The 21,686-nt window shown below is 34.0% G+C and overlaps 2 protein-coding genes across 4 annotated transcripts in view; one reads left to right on the forward strand and one right to left on the reverse strand.

The window, feature by feature from the left end:
- The window catches only part of LOC106876200 (protein phosphatase 1G), a 42,964-nt gene extending 39,793 nt beyond the window's left edge, over nt 1-3,171 (forward strand). For both annotated transcript variants that reach the window (XM_014924657.3, XM_014924658.3), the window contains 3 exons: nt 1,130-1,259; nt 1,837-1,930; nt 2,527-3,171. In XM_014924657.3, coding sequence (XP_014780143.1) covers nt 1,130-1,259; nt 1,837-1,930; nt 2,527-2,763 — 461 coding nt within the window. In that variant the 3' untranslated portion in view covers nt 2,764-3,171. The remainder of the gene's footprint in view (nt 1-1,129; nt 1,260-1,836; nt 1,931-2,526) is intronic.
- A 6,688-nt stretch (nt 3,172-9,859) lies between these two features.
- LOC106876197 (microtubule-associated protein RP/EB family member 1) overlaps nt 9,860-21,686 on the reverse strand; it is a 36,366-nt gene continuing 24,539 nt past the window's right edge. Inside the window, exons 7-9 of one of the 2 annotated variants that reach the window (XM_014924640.3) lie at nt 20,116-20,262; nt 17,962-18,013; nt 9,860-11,586 (exon numbers count right to left, since the gene is read on the reverse strand). In XM_014924640.3, the coding sequence (XP_014780126.1) occupies nt 18,002-18,013; nt 20,116-20,262 (159 nt within the window). In that variant the 3' untranslated portion in view covers nt 9,860-11,586; nt 17,962-18,001. The remainder of the gene's footprint in view (nt 11,587-17,961; nt 18,014-20,115; nt 20,263-21,686) is intronic. The other variant, XM_014924639.3, reaches the window with a different exon arrangement.

The raw sequence follows: 21,686 nt of genomic DNA on the forward strand, positions 1-21,686 counted from the left end.
ACAAACGTACACACAGGTAATCACGAGTTTAAAATGGTGTATAGTAGATACATGTGTGTCTGTGTGTGAGTGTTTTTTGGCGCTCCGCAGCAGAAAAGCCACCTACCCCCCTCTCTCCTTAAAGCTACATATTCCTTGGCCACCTTTTTTAACTGTCCTTGGCATTTTAAAAGTTATGTGCATGCATGTATCTATGTATGCAGCATCGTGTGTATATGACAGCTGTATTAATGTTATATCCCATTGCCACTCCATATTTGTTGCTTACACAATGCTGTTCTCCCTTTCCCTGATATCAGCCACATTCACTATGTCACCACATTTCCCTCACACTAACAGTCTAAAAATCTATAATGGGCCACCTACAGAGGCCCTTTATAGATTTTTATTGAAATCCAATTAGCCTACAATTCAGCTGGATGTTAGTTTATCAAGTATGTAAATTTTCTTTAAGATTGGTTCACTGGTGTAGGCAGCAAGATGGTAACAGACAGATCGACAGAAAGAAATTGCCATTTATGTATAAGATATAATCATCATCATCACCTAACATCTGTTTTCCATACTGGCATATGTATGTATATTTATATATGTGTGTATGTATGGTGGACTCTCCCATTGAAGACAATGTATGATTGTTCAACTCTTTTGCCGAGTGATTAAATGTATGTGCTGCACATTAACTCCCCCCCCCCCCCATCAAATCAACATTGCCTGCACAGGTGCACAGTGTATTACATGTCAGGTGAAGTGACCACAGGGCAACATGAAATTAAGTATTTTGCTCAAGAATTCAATGCACCACCCGGTCTAGGAATTGAAACCATGATATCACAGTTGTGAGTGCAACACCCCATCCACTATATATATATATATATATATATATATATATATATATATATATACATATATATATATGCTGGTATATATATTACACATACACATAAATTGTGGAGTTGTTCGGTTGTATTTGAGTTTGTGAAACTGCTGAACTTTTCAATTTTGTTTGAAGTAGTGACCATCTCTATTGAGTGACTATCTGTTACCTACTGAGGTTGCTTTCATTCTTGGACATATCTGATTAAAATAACCTTGTTTTTTTTTTTTTTTTTTTTTTTTTGATTTGTAGGGGACCATTCCTACAAACAATTTACTGAATTACCACCTGAGCAACAAATGATAACAGCACTGCCAGATCTCCAAAGTTGGACTTTAAGTGAAGATGATGAGTTTCTTGTTCTTGCATGTGATGGAATATGGTAAATACACTGACTTTGCTTTCTCCACTTCTTTAAAAAGTTTTTTTTTCTTTATTTAGTCAGGGTAAGGTTAACACCTGACACTTTTTCAGGGTACTGATACGACTAGCAAGAAATTATCCTAGGACCAGAGTCCTGCTCCAAATGCTTGCAACAGCAGATTTGTTGAAGTACTCAAGGTTTAGGTGGTGTATTGGCATATAAGCTAGAGTGGCATTGCTCCTCCACTAACTCTGGTAGACCACAATTTATATTGCTAATGCCTCACTCTTATCAAGGAACACCACCTCCACCAGTAGTCTTCAGATCTTTGATGACACTACTGGATGTCAATCTGTCATCAATCATTGATGTTACATTTACTTTCTTTCTTAAAGAGATCCACTCTGTAACCCTGGGTGCAGAGTCTTTACTAGGTGCTGTCGGCTGGAATCAACTGAATCGAGTACTTGCAATGAGCAAGCTTACTACTCCTTGAAGAAACTAAAATACTACTTGCTAACACAAATACCTACCCACTCTTTCTAAATTGTTGGAAGTTGATATTTAATTATGCTTGTTTTAATTCTTCTTACAGGAATTTTATGTCTAGTCAAGAAGTGGTCGATTTTGTTAAGGAACGACTTGAAGATCCTAATAGAAAACCAAATTTATCGGCAATTTGTGAAGAGGTAAATTACAGTCAGTTACTTTCAGCCTTTCTCACCAGTCAGTTCAGCTATTAGTTGTCAACATTGATTTTCCCATCTTTCTCATCAATAAGTAATTTTTATATAATGGAATGGTGCTTAATAAGTTTTTTTTTTGTCAGTCATATTGGTTAGTGAGATGTGATTACTGTTTAACTTCAAGTCAGTTTTCATCAAGCTGACTTTTAATCAAAGTTACTCCAGTTGCAACCATAATTTTTTTCTTCAAACAGTTTAATTTAGATTTACATTATATCCTTTTTTAAGACAGTAAGTTATATAACGAGGGACACTTGGTTGCTATTTCTAGCAAGTTGAGCAACCACTTAGAGATTGCTTGATGTGAAAAGTGAGACTATATTAATCTTTCTATTTCTGTCTCTTCTCTTCACAAGGAGAGTACAGAGCTAAGTTTGGGAAAATATGTTCCTGACAAGAGGAATGGATTTTCTTATGTATTGAGCATTTGTTTTTGGGGTTTTTTTCTCAGCCTTCAATTTTTGCTTTATATTTGTTTCTCTAAATCTTGACTGAAATAATCATGAATTTAATCTGAGATTTGTTGTTTTATTTTGTAGATATTTGATTATTGCCTAGCCCCAAACACAATGGGTGATGGCACTGGCTGTGACAACATGACCTGTCTTATTGTTGATTTCAAAAAGAGAAATATTGGTGGTAAAAAACGGACCTCAGAACAGACAGAAAATTCTCCAGATACACAAAACAGCAACAAAGTGGAGGCGACACCGTCTGAAGATATAGCTTCTCAGCCATCATCAAAACGATCAAAGACTGAAGATGATGATAATTAATTTTTATTTGAAATCTTTTCCCTCCCTCCCTCCCTCGAGACCATGGCTTACATTAATGGATGTAAGCTTCGTCATTCATAGAATTATCTGCACAATTTGAAAGAATCATTACATTCACTCTGATAGTTGGCAAAATATTGGAAATATCACCAATTTGGAAGCCCTTACCTATTAAAAAAATTATTTTATTTATTTTCTTTTAGATTAAAAAAAAAACAAACTGAAATTTATTTTTTTATTTAATGTTAATGTTTTTATTTGCTTTCTCTGGTTCTAAGTTACCACATGGAAAGGTTTATTTACCATAACTGATTATTATTATCATTATTTGTCATTTTCTTCCTATTTATGGCCGAGTTATTCATTATTAATAAAAGCCAATGGAAAAAAAAAAGTTTCTAGACTAAATTCTGCATTTCTTTTGTCATCTAACGAATATATATATATATATATATATATATATATATATATATATATATATATACACACACACACACATGTATGTGTGGGGGTGTATATATATGTATATTATACACACAATCACCTTAGCTTTGCAATCATTTAACATTAGCAAAGTGCTTGGAAATAATTGAAAATTCCTTCCACAAGTCAACTATTAGAGTTGGATATGAATTTTTCATTAATGCATCATTATTAATAATTATATCATACAACATATAGACACTCATTATAGAGTGATAATCCTTAGACTCTCATGTATGTGTGTGTGTATGAATATATATATATATATATAAAAATAAAGGCATGTGGAAATCACTCGACTGGGTAGAAGACCAGCCAGGCTATGTAGATGTCTGCCATTTGCTGTAATGAACAGTCCAATCATTTTTATAGTATGAACAGCTCTAAATGCTGTTTACTCTTCTAGCATGTCCTGCTTCTTGCAATTGTTAACTCTTTTCAGCTTCATTTAGAACTTCTGTTTGTAGTTAATACATTTATGTATCGGGTTGTAGCTGTTATGACCTGAAGAATATTTTTTTGTATCAAAGATATTGGGTGGGGGAACATTATAATAAAGATAAAAAAATGTATTTTGCAGGTCATTAACTATTTTGAATCTGTTTTTGCTTCTCTTTTTATTTTATTTTATTTAGTTTTTTTATTACATTTTGGGCGTTGTTTTTTCTTCTTGTGTGTGTTATTTATTATAATTTTATTTTTTACCTTGAAAATATTCTTAAGCTGATTTCTTAAGCTGATCTCTAGTGAGATCAGTTAACATTTGTAAAAGCTAAAGAAACTAGTTATGGTCTATATTGGCAGATAATAATGAAACAAAGAAATAGTTCACAAGGAGGATAAAATTACATGAAGAAATGTCTGTTTCAGGTAGCACCCAAAGACTTTTAGTTGTCCGAGGGAGAACCTCTTTTCCAAATTTGTTAGCAATGGTATATAGCTATAACACTGACTGTTTCTACTATGTTCTATTTTATCTTAGATTTTGTTTTTAACTCTTTAGCATTTAAACCATCCATATCTGACCTTTCATACCTACTATAGAATGTCATTCCAAAACTAAACAATCACATCATAGAAAGCTTGAAGCTACAAGATACTGCATGATTCTAAACAATGTGAATGAATATGCATTACATTAGACAAAGAAATCTGAATACTAAAGGGTTAACACAAGCTAGCAAAGATAAAACCAGATAGATAAGGTGATGTAATATGCTTGGACTCCCACTTTGTGTAACTTAAAATACAGGGCTCTGCTGTCAACTGTCAGTGAGAAAATAATCTATATCAAATGGTTGAGCATGTTAATCATTTCATGTTTGGTCTGACCAACTAACCTTATTTTATTGCTTAGTCGTCGTGGTGTGATGGCTTATATGCCTCAAAGACTCTGAAAGCTATACTAGCAGAGCTTGATTTCCTGGTCAAGCTTCCTATGCTGGACAGATCAAGGGATAGAAGCTAGACTAATAAGGACCACCTGTTCCCAGAGGTAAAAATTGGTTTTCCTGGAACCAACACCTCTCCCCATAAAAATGTTACAAAATTGATCACTATTCAAAATGCAACAATATTTAGGAGAAGGCTTCCCTCTAGAAAATGTGCTGGGATTCTGGGACAGAGGTGAAAAAGCAGGGATTCAACTGGAGAAGTAGAAGAGGCAGTTCAGTGGAGGAAGGTCATCACTGGCCTCAAGCTCCAGATGGATGGAGTGAAGGGCTTAATAAGAAATATAAAACTACTTATCAAACTGAGTTTTCTGTCATCATCATCGTTTAACGTCCACTTTCCATGCTAGCATGGGTTGGACGATTTGACTGAGGACTGGTGAACGAGGTGGTTACACCAGGCTCCAATCTGATTTGGCAGTGTTTCTACAGCTGGATGCCCTTCCTAACACGAACCACTCCGAGAGTAGTGGATGCTTTTATGTGCCACTGGCACGAAGGCCAGTCAGGCGGTAGTGGCAACGGCCACGCTTGAAACTGTGTATTTTACATGCCACCTACACAGGAGCCAGTCCAGCAGCACTGGTAAGGATCTCACCTACTGTATTAATTTTAAACTTATTGCACTGTGTTTCTGGTATAGCAGGAAGAGTCTGAGCATAAATTCTACCAGATTCCCTTAAAAGTGGTAATGAATAGCACATGGAAAAATAAAATACTAAAAATAGACAACCGATCACGTTGCAGCCTTGTAGTCAAGTGTGTTTATGACTTGTTAAATGGTCACCCGTGTCGTTTTTAATCAGAAAAAAAAAAAAAGAAATTCTTTTGTGGATGAAACAGGCATGCGATGAACCCAGTACCTTGTCTTGATAAATGAGGAAGACCTAGACTCTCTACAGAAGAAGTCATTGAGGATATTTATTCTTCAGACAAAGAGCTTAACCCATATGCAGACAATGAGTGATTTAGATAATCAAACTGATGAAAGTGATGAGGAAAGCAGCAATTCAGGTGAACAAATACCAGTAGTTGAAAGATAGTCTTATTGTTATTCTGAATTTTTTTTGTGATTCTGTCCATTAGTTTGACTGCAATCAACAAATATGGTAATTGAGAGATTGGTCTATTATTTTTATTCTCCTAAATGTTTTTGTGATTCTGTTCATTAGTTTGCCTGCAATTTGGAGCCTGGTGTAGCCATCTGGTTTGCCAGTCCTCAGTCAAATTGTCCAACCCATGCTAGCATAGAAGGCAGACGTTAAACAATGATGATGATGTTACTTCTGAGCTGTGTATGCAACTATTTATTTTCTTGCTCAGCAGGCCAGGTAGAGGGTAACATTAGATAGGGACCCAGGTCTGAGAGGGTTAAGCTTTTATAAGCAATGTGTGATATAAAAAAGTACCATCACCAGTTGATAGGATGGAAATACATGGCTAGTAGGAATTGATGACTTGTTACCATACATGTTTTCATGAGTTACTTTCAACATTATCTAAGTTGCTTAATCCTCACTGCACTGATTGAATTTTTCCATGCTAGTATGAATTGGACAAGTGGAGGCGCAATGGCCCAGTGGTTAGGGCAGTGGACTCGCGGTTTCGATTCTCAGACCGGGCGTTGTGAGTGTTTATTGAGCGAAAACACCTAAAGCTCCACAAGGCTCCGGCAGGGGATGGTGGCAAACCCTGCTGTACTCTTTCACCACAACTTTCTCTCTCTCTTACTTCCTGTTTCTGTTGTACCTGTAATTCAAAGGGTCAGCTTTGTCACAGTGTCACACTGAATATATCCCCGAGAATTACGTTAAGGGTACACGTGTCTGAGGAGTGCTCAGCCACTTGCACGTTAATTTCGCGAGCAGGCTGTTCCGTTGATCGGATCAACTGGAACCCTCGACGTCGTAAGCAACGGAGTGCCAACAACAACAAATGAATTGGACAAATCTTGTCACAGCAACAGAAAACTGATGATTGTTTGAATTTTACTGTGGCCTACTTGGGTGGTGAACCTAATCCAGCATCCAGTTTAACACCACCTGATCTTTAGCAGAATTCACTATATTACAAACATTTGAGCCCTATCTCTAGTTTAAGAAAAGCTTCCTTCCCACTAATTACAGAGGCCCTGTAAAATAACATGGGTGCTGCTGTTCCCTCTAACCAAGTGATAAAAAAATAAATAAAACACTGCTTTTTAAGGATTAGTAAAATCACAATCAGGTTTATGTACACTTGTGTTTCAGCTCGAAGTCTTGTCTAAATCTATAATTCATGTTGGGTTTCATCATCTTTTGCAAATTTGTTGAATGTTCTCATGTAAGCTCAATACTTTTGGCTGTTTCACAAATGTAATCCAGTATGGGGAATGTCTGAAAATGTTTGAAAGCTGAGCCAATGGGGAGGAGTTAGAATTAGATGAAATCTCCAAGTGGCTAAAAAGTGTCTGCAGATACCAGTAGTTGAAAGAGAGGCTTATTGTTATTCTGAATATTTTTATGATTCTGTCCATTAGTAGCCAGAATTCATGACCTAGACTGGCTCCTTAGAGTGTAAGAAGTTAAGAGCTGAGACACTTGTTTGAGTGGGGTTTCTTCCCTGAAGATCTGCTGTTCAGCTCCCTTGAGAGTTTCTTACTACTACTACTACTACTTCAAAGAAGGTGAATGTTGGCATCAGGAAGGAGACTTCTGGCTGTAGAAAACTTGCATTAACCAATTCCTCAAAGCATACAAAGGTGAACGCTAAAGCAATATTGATGAAATTTACTATTATAAGCTATGCTGTAATTTATGAAAAACCTTATGTTGATGTGAAGATTCCAAAAATATAATTAATAACTGGTTCATCAAGTTTGGTATTGTAAAAGCATTAACATTCTTTTGTTATGATAATTAAGCCTCAGTTAGTTTGACTAGGTGTTACAGGTTTTATTGCCATTAAGCGTTTTATTAATTGGTTTCTGTTCATCCCCTCAAGAAGTATAGCAATAGAAATAAATAAATTGTCATTGTAACATCTTATGGCAAAGTGCCACAAATTTTTTAATGTCATGTTTTTTTTTTAATATTTTGATTCAGTCATTAGATTACAGCTGTGTTACAAATCTGCCTTAAAGGGGTTTAATCAAATAAATTGACCACAGCACTTAATCTTTTAAGTTTGGTATACTTATTTTCATGGTCTCTTTTCCCCCCAAACCATTAAGTTACTGGGATGTAAACCAGCAGCTGTTGTCAAGCAGTGGTGTCGGGAACATAAACACAAAGGCACACATTCTCACACTCACATATATATATATATACATTATGGGCTTCCATAGTTTTTCTACCAAATTCACTCAAGGCATTTGTTGGCTTAGTGGTGTAATAGAAGACACTTGCCCATGGCTGAATCATGAGGAAAGTTTAGAGCCTCTGTGACTGGTGAGATGTCAATGTTCTGTTTAAGCTGTTGCAGGGGGAAGATTCCAAAGTGTCAATGTTCCAGAAAGGGTGGTTGGACACACTAAGGATTACCAAGAGGTGGAAATATGAGTAAAATGGGGAGATGAGAACAGCCAACTCCAAGGAACAGAGATCATGTAATATATTTCATAGAAAACCTGAAAAAGAAAGAAGTCAGTCATTGAAAAAAAAAAAAAAAATGTAACAAATTGTTGGCGTGCATCTACAATGGCAAAATAAAAAAAGGTACTGAACTCAGTTTGATCGTTGCCATGACCACAATGAACAGGTAAGAATGCCACTCATTTTCCTCAATTAGAAAATGTATCATCAAAGATTTTGTTCCATATGGTCAGACAATAATAAGTTTTGCTTGAATGTCTTGAGACATTTGAGAGAGAAGGTGCTTGCAGTATAGACTAAAAAAACCTAAATGCTGCACCTGCTGACAGAAATATAAAAAATCATAGGTCTTGCTAATTAGAATTACTCATGGAACTGTATATACTAAATTAGCCAGCTGAATCTGCTCAGGAATTATAAGTATTTCATCATTTCAATATCCACTTTTTCATATTTGCATGGGCCAGATACCCTTTTTTTTAAACAAGGTAATATTTCCCTTTGATCAGACATACTTTCATGGAAGATTAGAAATAAATGATAGTGACACTCATTTGCAACTATCACATGGTTTACTAAACTCACTCAAGGATTTGATTGGCTTGGGAGTTATAGCAGAGGGCAAGTGGCATGCAGTGGGACTGAACCAGAAACCAATCAGTTGGGAACCAAATTTCTTAACCATACAGCCATGGACTTGTGTAGCATGTGCAAGTAATTATAGGCTGTGAAATTCTGCGCACAAAAGAAATGTTCTGCTAATTGTCATCTTCACCACTTCATCCCACATCTGAGTCTCTTTCTTACACAGGTTTCATTCATTTCAAGTGCCAGCCCTCCTTTATACAGCTGTCAACCACCAGTCTTCTCTCATGCACACTGCATCTAATTTGTAGCACAGTCTCTCAGGAACATTAACGTAGCTTTATTTCCTTATAGCCATCACAAATCTTCTGCATTCAAGACCCACATCTAACACTGAAGAAGCCTTTGTTGTCAGCAACAGTAAAGGCTCTCTGAACTTTTCCAACCCATTCTTACTCTTGGTCCTATGATTTCAGAATACTCACCCCCCACTACCAATTAGGCTGTTTACATAACAGAAGCCATCAGCTACTTCTTGGGAACCTTCCAAACATGTGAGTGAATCTATTTTCCATATACTCTGAATCACACTTCTGCCGGTGACCCCTACATTATCAGTACTGCTTATACAAGGCACAGCATAGAGAATCTTTGCCAACTCTTTTACTACACATTAAGCATGCCCATTCCCCTTAATGTAGAAAGGTCTTGTCTTTCCTCCTTACTAAATCTTTATAATCATTGCTACATTTAGGGCCTTTCAATTCCAAAGTTTTGTTCCCAATCTACATATTGTTATAAGAACTAGATCATCATCCTAGGAAGAAATGAGAGCTTAAAAGTTAGTGCTGAGCACTTGACATAGAATTTGTTGAAGCTTACATATGTGATAGAAAAGAAGGTGTAAAATACCATTGGACTGCATATTTATACCAACTGTTCAAGCACATGGAAAGCCTAGCACAGCTGATGTAAATAAGATTAAAGAAAAAAAGGAAGAAAATGGCTGTTATAGATTTGATTTATTGATCTGTCTGGAGAACTGAAATGACAGGACATAATGTACAACTGACTGCTACATCAGCAAGAGCAATAAAAAAAGAAAAAGAAAAACAGTATAATTGATTAGAGAGGAGAGAGAAAGAGGAGCAGAAGAAAGAGAGAGAGAGAGAGAGAGAGAGTTGAAAATTAAAACACGTGTGTGAGAGAAAGACATAACTCAGTGAGAAAGATTATGAGAAGTAAAAAGTCAGATTCAAAGATACCTTTAATGATTCTTAAACACAGTTAAAATTTTGAAATGTTTTGATTGAAATAATAGCAGAAACCTATTATTTTATTTTATTTTATTTTTAAAAAGGAAAGACATGATTGTTAAATGAGAAAAAAAAAAAAATTAAAAATTGTCTTATTTCAGGTTTTATTTCAAAAAAAAAAAAAAAAAAAAAAAAAAAAAAGGGTAAAAGAAACAAAAGACACCTCCCCCTTGAACATTAATGATGCCTTTAATGAACTTTGCATAGTGGGAAGCTAATTTACAAGATATTGAATTGCCATTAGGTATTTCAGACACAAAGCAGAGTGACAACATTAACAGGTAGCAAACAGCCAAGAGATTAGGCACACAGACATAGGGAGAGAATGAGAAGACAGTACTGCTGAAAAGTGGAGTTAAGTTGTTGGGTTTATATTCATAGTTATTTTTTGTTTGGTTGAAGTGCGAGGGTTCATATACTAATTATTATACAGGAATATTTGTGTTTGCAAGCAGTAGCAGGCACTTCAAACCTAGCTTGTATTATATTGAGGTGACAAATGTTCAGCACAAACATTCACTGAAGAGTTAGTCACCTTAGTATGATACAAACTCCATAGAACCTTAGGAATAACTTTCATCACCCAGCACATTCACACTCTAGCACACTCTACATTTACACCACAATCAAGTAAAGCACATAAAAACCACAAACGCACGTTACACATGTAAAATATACATACATACACACAGAGAGAGAGAGAGAGAGAGAGAGAGAGATCCTACGTAACTCAATATCTCTTTCAGAATTAGAAACTCCCCAATCTAAATTGAAAATTGAATTGGACACAATCTCTATGATTCCATATAGTAACCACCTCCTGCTGATAAACACAGGAGCAGATGGCTATCAAAGGTTCATTGCAAACTGTTTTATATGAGAATCTTTTAGCCACTCAATAATTATATTAATAATAATAATAATATTAATAATAATGTTTTGATTGTAACAAGAACAAAGCCGGATTTACATTTAGCTTCATGGAAAGTAGAAAATGCTTGAGAAGCAGTCATTGTCTTTAAGAAGTAAAGAGTTAGAGTTGCTGTGTACAAGAGACAGAGAAAGAGAGAAAGAGGTTTGGCCAAGTTCTGGTTACAGCGGAAAGCCCAATATTTTCAGGTTGTGGTAATGTGTAGTAGTAGCAGCAGACCCCTTCCAGATGCTAGCTCACTTTAGCCCCTTTGATGACATTGAAGACAAAAAAGGATATCAAACTGCTGCGACTGAAAGGGGCCCCACTCACAATGAAATATCACATAGGGATTGTGAATTGATATCTTCCAATGAGAATAAGTAAAGAATGAGTTCAAATTTTGTTTTTGCTCTCCAAAGTATAGATGTGAGCATTTAGTATTCTTCCACATTGCCATCTGCACTGTCTGCAAATCCATCATCATCTGGTGCAGCAAAGCCATCCTAAAAATAAAATATATAATATACTTATAAACACATTTACACAATTAGCCAATGTGATGAGAGAAAGAGGGAGGGAGAAAGAAAAAGAGGAAGCAGTAGACTGAAAATATTTAACAAAACCTGGTAAGTATATGAAGTAGATATTTCAATAAATTCTTTTGAAAAGCAATAGGCCCAACTTTCAAAGGTTTAAACAGGAGGAAGTTTACTCCCAAAACAAAAACCTGGTTCAAATGCTTACAATTGGGCTGACCCCACAAAAAGTAACAAAGGGGCCAGCTAAGTGATGTTTAATCAGGAAACAAATTGAATCTACAACATATGTAAAGAGAAATTTTCTTTGCTATTTGTCAACTTAAGTCTTGTTTGGTAGTTTTCTAACACTAGATCAGTTCTTCAGTTAAAAACACCACAGCTGTGATCACTACACCTTATTTCATCTACAGTTTATCAAGGACTACGTTTTTGTCTGTCACTTTTAAGATAGAAGAGCAAGATTTGAGAGAAACCTGCTTTGCTATCTCAAGCAGGTTGAGACAATAACCATGTAGAAGCTCACTTGAATTTTAGTTGGTGGTACACATTGCTTCTCTGTGGATTTGTCCAAGCTGTGTCTTGTAACATCTAGCAGGGTAAAACCCAGGGGAGATATCTCTCTAATTTTAAACCATAACAACTATTATTTCACGGTTAACTGCATATTCAAAGTCAAGTTTAACGAAACACTATGAAAATGATATCCCATCTCTGAAATGCTAGAGCTGAGAAATACCCTTCACTGTAGATTATTACATACAGTAAGATGTTAAATTGTAAAGACTCAAAATTCATTTGTATTTTTAAAAAATTAGGAAACAAAAAAAAAAAGCTTTCCTGTTTCTAAAATATGCATATTTTATTTCAATTAAAGACTTGGAGAGAAAAACAGATACTACTGCCAAGAATATGGCATCAGCAAATTCAAAATTCAACAATTTGTCACGTATACTTTAAAGGAGATGGAGTAATATCTTTGGTTGCTTCGTTATCTAATGTTCACAAAAATATGAGAGAGAAAGAGGGAGACAGATAGATACAACACTGTCAAATACATGTACATATAATGCACTCCAAGGAATTGAAATACTGTATGTAATCCATAATCCATGCATGGGATAAAACAAACATGCTCCCTGAAACATTAGGATATTAGGACAATATTAGACATTGCCAACCTCTAGTGGCTCCATACATGCAGCATCGACAATACAATTTCTCAGAACAAAAGCAATCATATGAGTAACATGGATATATATGACAACATTAAAAGCATACATTATATTATAAAGAGAGAAAAGCATGTTGCCAAGTTTCTGATGAAAACAGCTATCCCTTGCTTTAAAGCAACAAATTCATTTCCTGATGTTCCTGCATATATCAAAACCATGTTAATCAAATTTAATAGTCAATGAGAATAATTATAAATAAATATTGGAAACTAAAAGCTATTTACTAGAAATAATTTTTTTTACAAAAAAAAAAGAAAGATAAAAAAAAAAGTCAAGAGCCAATTGAACAAGTTTGGCCTTCTTCTATGAACACATTTGTCCCTCTTCTTCTTCAACCTCTTATTAACATTTTCAACAGTGGTATAATTTATTTTCTTGTAGGCATCAGGCTAATATTTCAAAAGCACTGAGCAGTTTGCATGTCATTTTCGAAGTGTGGCAATGAAATTTTATTACTGCATAAAACAAAAGAAGGTTACAATAAATTTAATTGCAATAATATAGTGTTTATCAAAACCATGGCTAAGTAAGAGCTAGCTGTAATTAACAGCATGGATTTATCATGTTTCATCAAATTGTAGTTACAAAATAACAATCTGAATTGAGATCTTCTATAATTGGCTACAAGAGGAGCTGAAAACAAAAATACTAATTTTTTGAGAAAAACTAGTTATTGTAAATTTAGAGAGAAAGAAAGGAAAAAAAATCACTGCAAAAAATGTATTCCCAAAAACTAGTTACAGTAATAATGTATTAATTTAAACAAGTAAAAATAATTTTGCTACTAGAGTTGCATTTGAATAAAATGCAGGTGTAATATAAATAGATATATTTAGAAAACTTACAATTACAACCTGAATAGTTTCTCTTATTTCTTTTTACTATGTTATACTTCAACTATCTTCATGTAATCTATGGAATAGTAAAACTGTAAATGGTTAAGCCTAATTCTCTACATACATAAGATTTATCCATGTAGTGTCCATCATGTGAACTATTTCCCTCAGCATGTCATCTGCACTGATTGCACATTAAGCCCATGAATACTTTCCTCTAGGCAAGGTGGTGGAGGAGAGGAAGGAGGAAAGAAGGAATTAAGATTTACTCATTTAATAACCAGCTTTATCTATATTGAGAGTCAACCTTAGTGACTTGGTCTATATTGTAGTTAAACCATGCTAGACTGCTACAAGAAGTGAAAGCAGAAACACAAATAATAAGAAATGAAGTGCAAAATGAAAAAATAAATTGATATGATATTCACCTACCCCCATGGTTTCACTAAAATGATAACATTCTGAAATATTATTGTTTAAAAGATCCTGGCAATGGATTGGAAATAAATACTGCACTCATTATTGTGAGATTGTGGTTTCAATTCCTGGATCAAGTGCTATGTTGTGTTCTTGAGCAAAACACTTCATTTCACATAGTTGCAGGCAAATTAGCTGTAAATGCATAACTCAGCAATGGGCTGGTGTCTGGTCCAGAAGGGATATTCTGATCTTGGTAACCAGCCCCATGAGTCCCAGGACTCAATACAGTACTCACTTATTGTCAAAATGTGTTAAAATGGAAGATAATCATTAAAGTTTTAGTAATTAATCAGTATTTAATTTAGAAACCTGAAATTTAAAAGACTTTTAATATCTGAAAGACAAATAAGTGTATAAACTAAAACACAGGGAAGGGAAAATGAGTCCAGTTTTGAAACAGTTGAGAAGGGTTTCTTGTCAAAATTAACATTATAGAATATGATGTAATGGACAGAATTGAAAGCTAACACTGTAATAGGTTAAAAAAAAAAAAGAGTAATATGAAAAGGTGAAATGATAAAAATATGATGAAAAAGAATGGAGAGGCCTCAAACATGCATGTGTAAACTTAATATACACATGAACGTAAGAAGGTATAATGTAGTTGATCGCTAGCATAAAAAAGAAAAAACAAAATCACACAGCAAGTGAAAAGCAAACAAGCAACAATTTTTTTTATTAATATATTTAGTTGAATTATTAGACCGTTAGTCTGCAGAAGTCAAAGATAGAAAGAAAAAAAAAACATCCTTGACAATAAAACACTTATTTAAGAACACTGATGAATTTAATCATCCTATAAAAGAACTGGAGATAACACTAGCAGTGTTATGTCTAAGAACTGTAGCCATGATTGTAAACAGATGATCCCCCTTCCGTCTATATGTCATGACTTACTTTCTAAAAACAGCTGTATTGAAACACAACAATCAGTAAAGATTGAAACTGAAGCTGATTGGCGACAACATTTAATAAAGAATTGGAACTGGGGAGGGATTTAAACAGACAGACAAGCAAACAAGTTAAACAAAAACATTCTCATGGACTGATAAGTAAAAAGAAAACAAAAACAAACAAACAAAACAAAGCACACAACAAGGAAAGGGAAGCAATAACAACAAACGGCAAAGTTGAGGAAGAATGAGCCAAAATGTAATTAATATCAAATATTTCAATTAAAATAGTTCTTTTACTAGTTTCCTAGACTATATTATGGGCCAATGTGCACATACACACACAATAAGATCCTTGTATTCAAATCTAGAAATATGAAATATATACACCATGAAAAACATTTATATTTGTGTTTCAAGGACTACTTTTTATCTTGTGGTTTTAAGAATTAAATAGAATTATGGGGTGTATTAAGGTATTTTGGAACAGGGTAGGAATTACTGAGTTACTACTTATTGGCTGAAACCTATCCAACAGACATGTGGATAAGAGACACCAATATTTGAGTACAAATAATTTAATAGTAATCTTTACTATCTCAAAATTTCAGGCCTTGAGCCTACAGTAGAGTTGATTACATCAACTCTAGTGCTAAACTGGTACTTATTCGACCTTGAAAGGGTGAAAGGGAAAGTCGACCTCGATGGAATTTAAAATTAAAATGTAAAAATGGACATGAGATGAAATAACACAAACAATTGGGAAAGATGATTGAAAACATTCCCACCCCTAATTTCACAGCTGTTAAACAGCTCTTTCTACTGGCAATGAGTTGGGCATTTTGCAGTTGGAAGGATAAGATGGATGTATGTAAGAAAATCTAGGAGAACTTTAATGTTTTAAATGAAACTAAGAAAAGATAGAGGGGCCAAATGAAGTTAGCCACACAACCCACCTAAAAAGACTGCACTTTCATATAAGTAAACTCTTTCTTTTCATGTGGCATTCTTACAGGTAGAAGTGAATGTAGACCTCCATAAAGTTGAAGATAAATGGGGGTTTTTTTTTTATACGGGAGAGGAAAAAGAGAATAGCAGTTTTCTGCTGGTTTACTAATCTTTCACTTCCCAAAGCTTACATTGAGATAGAGTGTATTTAACCCTCAGATAGGGGGACTAGTTCACTTACATCAGGACATGTCCACACACCAGACCAGTGGGCCTGTGTGAAGTGGGCAGGAGCAAGTCCTCTTCTATGTCCTGCATGATCTGGCCATGAGATTATCTTCTGTTATTTAAACTAGACCAGGGAACCATGACAGATTCTACAACTCTAGGTGAGAGCAGATCTGGGACTAGTGCTGACTAAAGGGAGAACTCCACATTCCTCAAAACTCTAGAATTCCTGAGCAAGAGCCTTGCCACTGGATGCAGTTTAATGTCTTGGCAAGGACCAAAATAAGCACATATAATTTGAAGAGCTACCTATCAAAATAAAAAATTTGACTTAGGGAGTTGGTTGAAATACAAAATATAATTATTAAGACTAAAGCAGATATTAACTTCTGTCACTTTAAAAATGAGTAGCTAAAATAAATAACTGTTTTTTATATAAAAGATAAATAGATTTTTATCAACACAGCAATGATATAAAAATTATCAAAATTCTTCTAAAAGACTAATACTATTAAAAAATCATCAATTGATCAGCATGACAGAAACTAATTTGAATGCATACAAAAGGTGTTCTGGAGCATCATGGCTATGTTTTAAATGAGAATTAGACATTTCCCAATAAGTACATCTCTATTGACTATGTTAGAGCATTGTTGGCAAACACACAAGACCACAAATGCAAAGGATCTACACTTGATCCATCATAACTATTTGTATTAAATGTAGAGAAAAATTAATCTAATGCCATCTTTATAAAACAACACTGCTAGTTTTAGAAACACCTAAATGTAAAATATTTCATACTTAAAAGCTCATTTGGAACTTGTCAAAGGAAACTTTAATGAATTTATTTCTTGAATGTTGTTGTACTTTATTTTGTGTTATGTTATTTAGGTTTTCTTTCTGCTGACTAGTCAAGACTTACTGAAAAGAATTTTATTTCCCATCATCAATTGCAAGCTTGTACCAACCTACCTTTGAATACTGATAATGGTTATTTTTAATGTTTGTTTCTCTTTCTTTTAATGTTTTTCAATTTAAAATACTGGATAAAGCACTAAAAGTGTTATGGCACACCGTCAGCATTTTAAAAGCTTTATGTGAAAAAGAAACAAACTTGTTTTCAGAGATAGGCAAATGCATGCATTGTTCCTTGCCACAAAAGAATACATATGCACTGATTAATCAAAATGAAAAACAAGTTTTTTTTTATATATATATATAATCTGGCATTTTCGAACTGACCTCAAAAGCTAGTGGCAAAGTTGTTAAAAATGTGTTTTAAATAGAAATGGAAAGCCTTAGTTTCACAATCCTGCCATTTAGATTTCTTTTATTATGGTCATACTAAGCAGATGAATAATGGAAATAGAAACCAGTGGGAATGATGTGGCTGTGCAATAAAATTTCCACCATCAAAAGTGATCAAATTACCAACCAAAGCCTAGTCAAGATGGTTGTCTCCCACTTAGTATTTTAGAACAGAAATAATCTGAGAAATGTGAAAACCAAATTTTAGGTAATCTTTATTAACATTAACAAATTATTACTTTTTAGAATTATAGGGACAACTAAATAGATATTTTTCTTCTTCTGACGTGCTACTGAGACAATACTTTGGCATTATTTAATTCCTGATAATATAAACTGCAGTAATTCCATTTTCATTACTGTAGCCTAGAAATCACACCGAGAATGCACTCTTGAGAAAATAGAACATACTTATCAATTTCATTTTTGTCCTCATAACATCGGGCACCATCTACTCTGACATCTGCCAGGGATAAAAACGAAGAAAAGAAAAGAAAAAAGAAAAACAAAAAAGTAAGAACAAGTAATGAAAAAAAAAACAAAAAAAAAACACAAACAAATCTTGATACATCAGATGCTTCAGCCATTGTTAGAGAACTTGGTTGACAGGTAACTCAATGAAACACCGTTAGAAGTAGGGAGGGAAAAATCAATTCAACGACTCTGAAGACAAAGTAAAGAAAATAAAAATATAAACTAAAGTTAAGAGAGAAGCTTTTAGTCCATGCAAACATAAAATTTAAACAAAAAAAAAAAAAAATTAAAAAATTAGACATCACTGGAAAAAATATTGGATGTAGAAGTTCACAAATACAAATGCCCAAGATTTAGAAAATAAATCTAATATGAGTTATGACATATACCAAATATATCTCATCTGTTTTCCACGCAGACATGGGTTAGATGGTTTTACAGTAGCTGACCAGCTGGAGAGCTGCCTGGGGTCCACGTCTCTTTTGACAGAGTTTCTATGGCTGGTTGCCCTTCCTAACACCAATGCCTAATTGCATATAAGAATATGCAGAATGTACGCAGGTAGAATGTGCCATCATCAGTAGTAACAGACTTGCCAAGTGGGGATTTCTATTGGTAGAAAATACAGTAAAATGCATTGAATTCCAAAGAAATTACTTTTACAGTGGAGTCTGGCTTGTTTGGGTCTGTTATTCTTTGATTACACAGATCAAAGTCTTTTCAATTTTTGTGAAAACCCTCAAGCAACACACTAAATGAAAATCATAGAATTTTAAATGGTCCAGTCCCATAAATAGCAATAATTACTCCCGTTTTTGATACTATTATAATATAAGCTTAATTAGCAATGAAGTAAAAAAGAAAAAAAAAAAGAACAAATGCAATAATAAAACTATGCAGAGATATAGCTGGTATGCAGGAGTATGGAGAATACTAAAAGTTAAGCCTTAAGTGCAAGTTAAAGCATTTATTGTAAGGCAAAATAAATAAAATATAAAAGCGAAACTAAATTTGAGCTGAACTGTGAATGAAGTATGATTTCAAACAATAAAACTAACTACAGTAAATAATAAGAAGCAGGGATTGAAAGGCCCGAGATATAACAAGGCTATTGTTAGTGTGATAATGATAGTGATAATGACAAATGAGAAACAGGAAGTGTGATACTGATGGATAACGAATGTCCATGTGATACTGATGAATAACCAATGTCCATGTGATAGTAATTTATAACCAATGTCCATGATGAAACAGAAAAAAAATCAGTAGTAAACTTCCAAGACATTTAGTATCAAAGAGGCATACACCGAAGAACTTATAATCTTCGACAAAGAAGGAAGTGGTGCGTGTGAAAAAAAGTCAACAGTGACAAAGCTGGACAAAAAGTTTTAATAGGGGGTGAAAAGAAAAAAAAAGAAGTTTTGCAACTGATTTATATTGAGTCTAAAACCATTAAGACCAAAAAACGAATATCAACTGAGACAGCAACACTGATTAATGCATTTTATCAAATTGGCATGTTCAAGCTTTTTTTTTTTTTTTAGTTTTGGTTTAAAAAAAAGATTGAAGTTGTTTGCTGTTTAAAGATCCTGAAACAAAAATATTTATAATTATAATTGAACAAAAAAAAAATGGTGTAATAGAAAAAAAAAAAAAAAGAACTGAAATGATTAAGAAAAAATGGGAATAGTCTATTTGCTTACAATACTGAAAAAATATCCTTAGAAAAAAAAATGCTGAAAGTGAAACTGAAATTAAAACTTTAATAATGGAAATACCAGTAAAAAAAAAAGAAAAGAAAAGAAATTAACATTTGTTTTAATTAAAAACTGTAACAAGATTTATCTGTAACATTTCAAATTTCATAATGTAAACTATTAGAAATTAAGATTTACATCAAACTACAAACTATAAAACTTGAACAAATCATTATTTCAACATTTCAGGACTAGATCAACTACATGCATTGACATATCACTTTATTTCTTTTTAAAACGATGGTAATCAATCCATGGCTTGGAAATGCTAATCAAAACTGAAAATTGTGAAAACATGAGTTTGCTTTTGTTGTAAAAGGAACATGTAGTTTACCTCTGTAGCATACAATATATCCATGATTTCCTTGACAACAGTATCGTCTTCATGGTCTTGACAAAGAATTTCAATAGCTCTTAATTTTCCAAAGTAAAAGTCCCTCTCTTTTTCTAAACCATCAGCAGCAATTTTCATATCTGCAATCTATTTAAAAAAGATTCAGAATATATCATCATCAGTATACACACATATGCAACAACAACGTATGTAAACAAACTTTTATCTTGATTTTAGAAGCATCAGATGCGTATTGTATCAGCAGCAACAGTCATTGCCAAGTGGGGATTCCTGTTGGTAGCAAATTATTTTATAGTGGAGTATTGTCTGTACAATATGATACACATTCAACGCTTCTATATATATAAAACAAAGACGAAAGTGGAAGTTACAAACTATCAAGTCCTCCCATAAGTTCTGTCCGACTTTGATTTTTAAAATGTCTAATGGAATTAAAAATTATTTTTATGCATTTGTGTACATTTAAACTAATTAAATATTATTTTACAGAATAAAAGAATTAAAATTTCCTTGATTAAAACCCTTTCTAACATGGAAGTATCCAAAGAGCATTTGAGGCACATAATGCTTTATGAGTACAAAAAAGGAAACTGCAGCTGAAGCGACTCGAAACATATACTCAGTTTATGGGAAAGAATGCTTGAATGAAAGAACTTGCAGAAGATGTTTTGCAAAATTCAGAAGTGGAGATTTCAGCCTTGAAGATGAAGATTGAACAGAGTTGAGTTTGATGATAAGCTCCTTGAAGAATTTGCAATATAGCTTAGTTCAAACCATACAACTGCTCATCGTCATCTTCAACAACTTGGAAAGGTTCCTAAAGTTGAAAAATGAGTGCCTCATGAATTGTCCGAAAGCGACCGCAAATCCAGAGTTGACATCTGCTCTTCTCTCCATTCTTGCAAACTCATTTCACCCTTTTTGGATCGACTTGTGACTGGCGGCGAAAAATGGATCTTCTATTGAAATGTTAAGCATCGTAAACAGTGACTTGGTAAAAGGGAAAAAACTCAACCACAACTGAGAAGGGAAACTTCATAGAAAATGGTTCTGCTCTCTATCTGGTGGGATTGCAAAGGAATAATTCACTTTGAATTGTTACCACCTAATGCAACAACAATCAATGCTCAAGTCTACTGTCAGCAATTAGAGCTTTTGAAGCAAGCTTTGAAGAAAAAAAGACCCGCTTTAGTGAATCGAAAAGGAGTGATGTTTCATCGGGACAATGTGTGACACCACATTGTAAAGATCACATCACAGAAGATCAAAGAGCTTGGTTGGGAAAAAATTCCTCATCCACCTTATTCTCCCGACCTTGCTCCTTCAGACTACCATTTGTTTCGTAGTTTACAGAATCATTTGGGGGACATAACTTTCGTAAGCCAAGAGGAGGTGGAAACTGACATTTCAGAGTTCTTCACTTTGAAAGCAAAAGAGTTTTACATTGATGGGATTAAAAAGGTTGTAAATAGATGGAAGGAAGTCATAGATAATCAGGATAAGTACATTGATGATTAAATTTCAATTAAATATATTTGATCACTTGTTTT

This window comes from Octopus bimaculoides, chromosome 9 (genome assembly GCF_046866305.1).
Source record: "Octopus bimaculoides isolate indiv1 chromosome 9, ASM4686630v1, whole genome shotgun sequence".
NCBI lineage: Eukaryota > Metazoa > Mollusca > Cephalopoda > Octopoda > Octopodidae > Octopus > Octopus bimaculoides.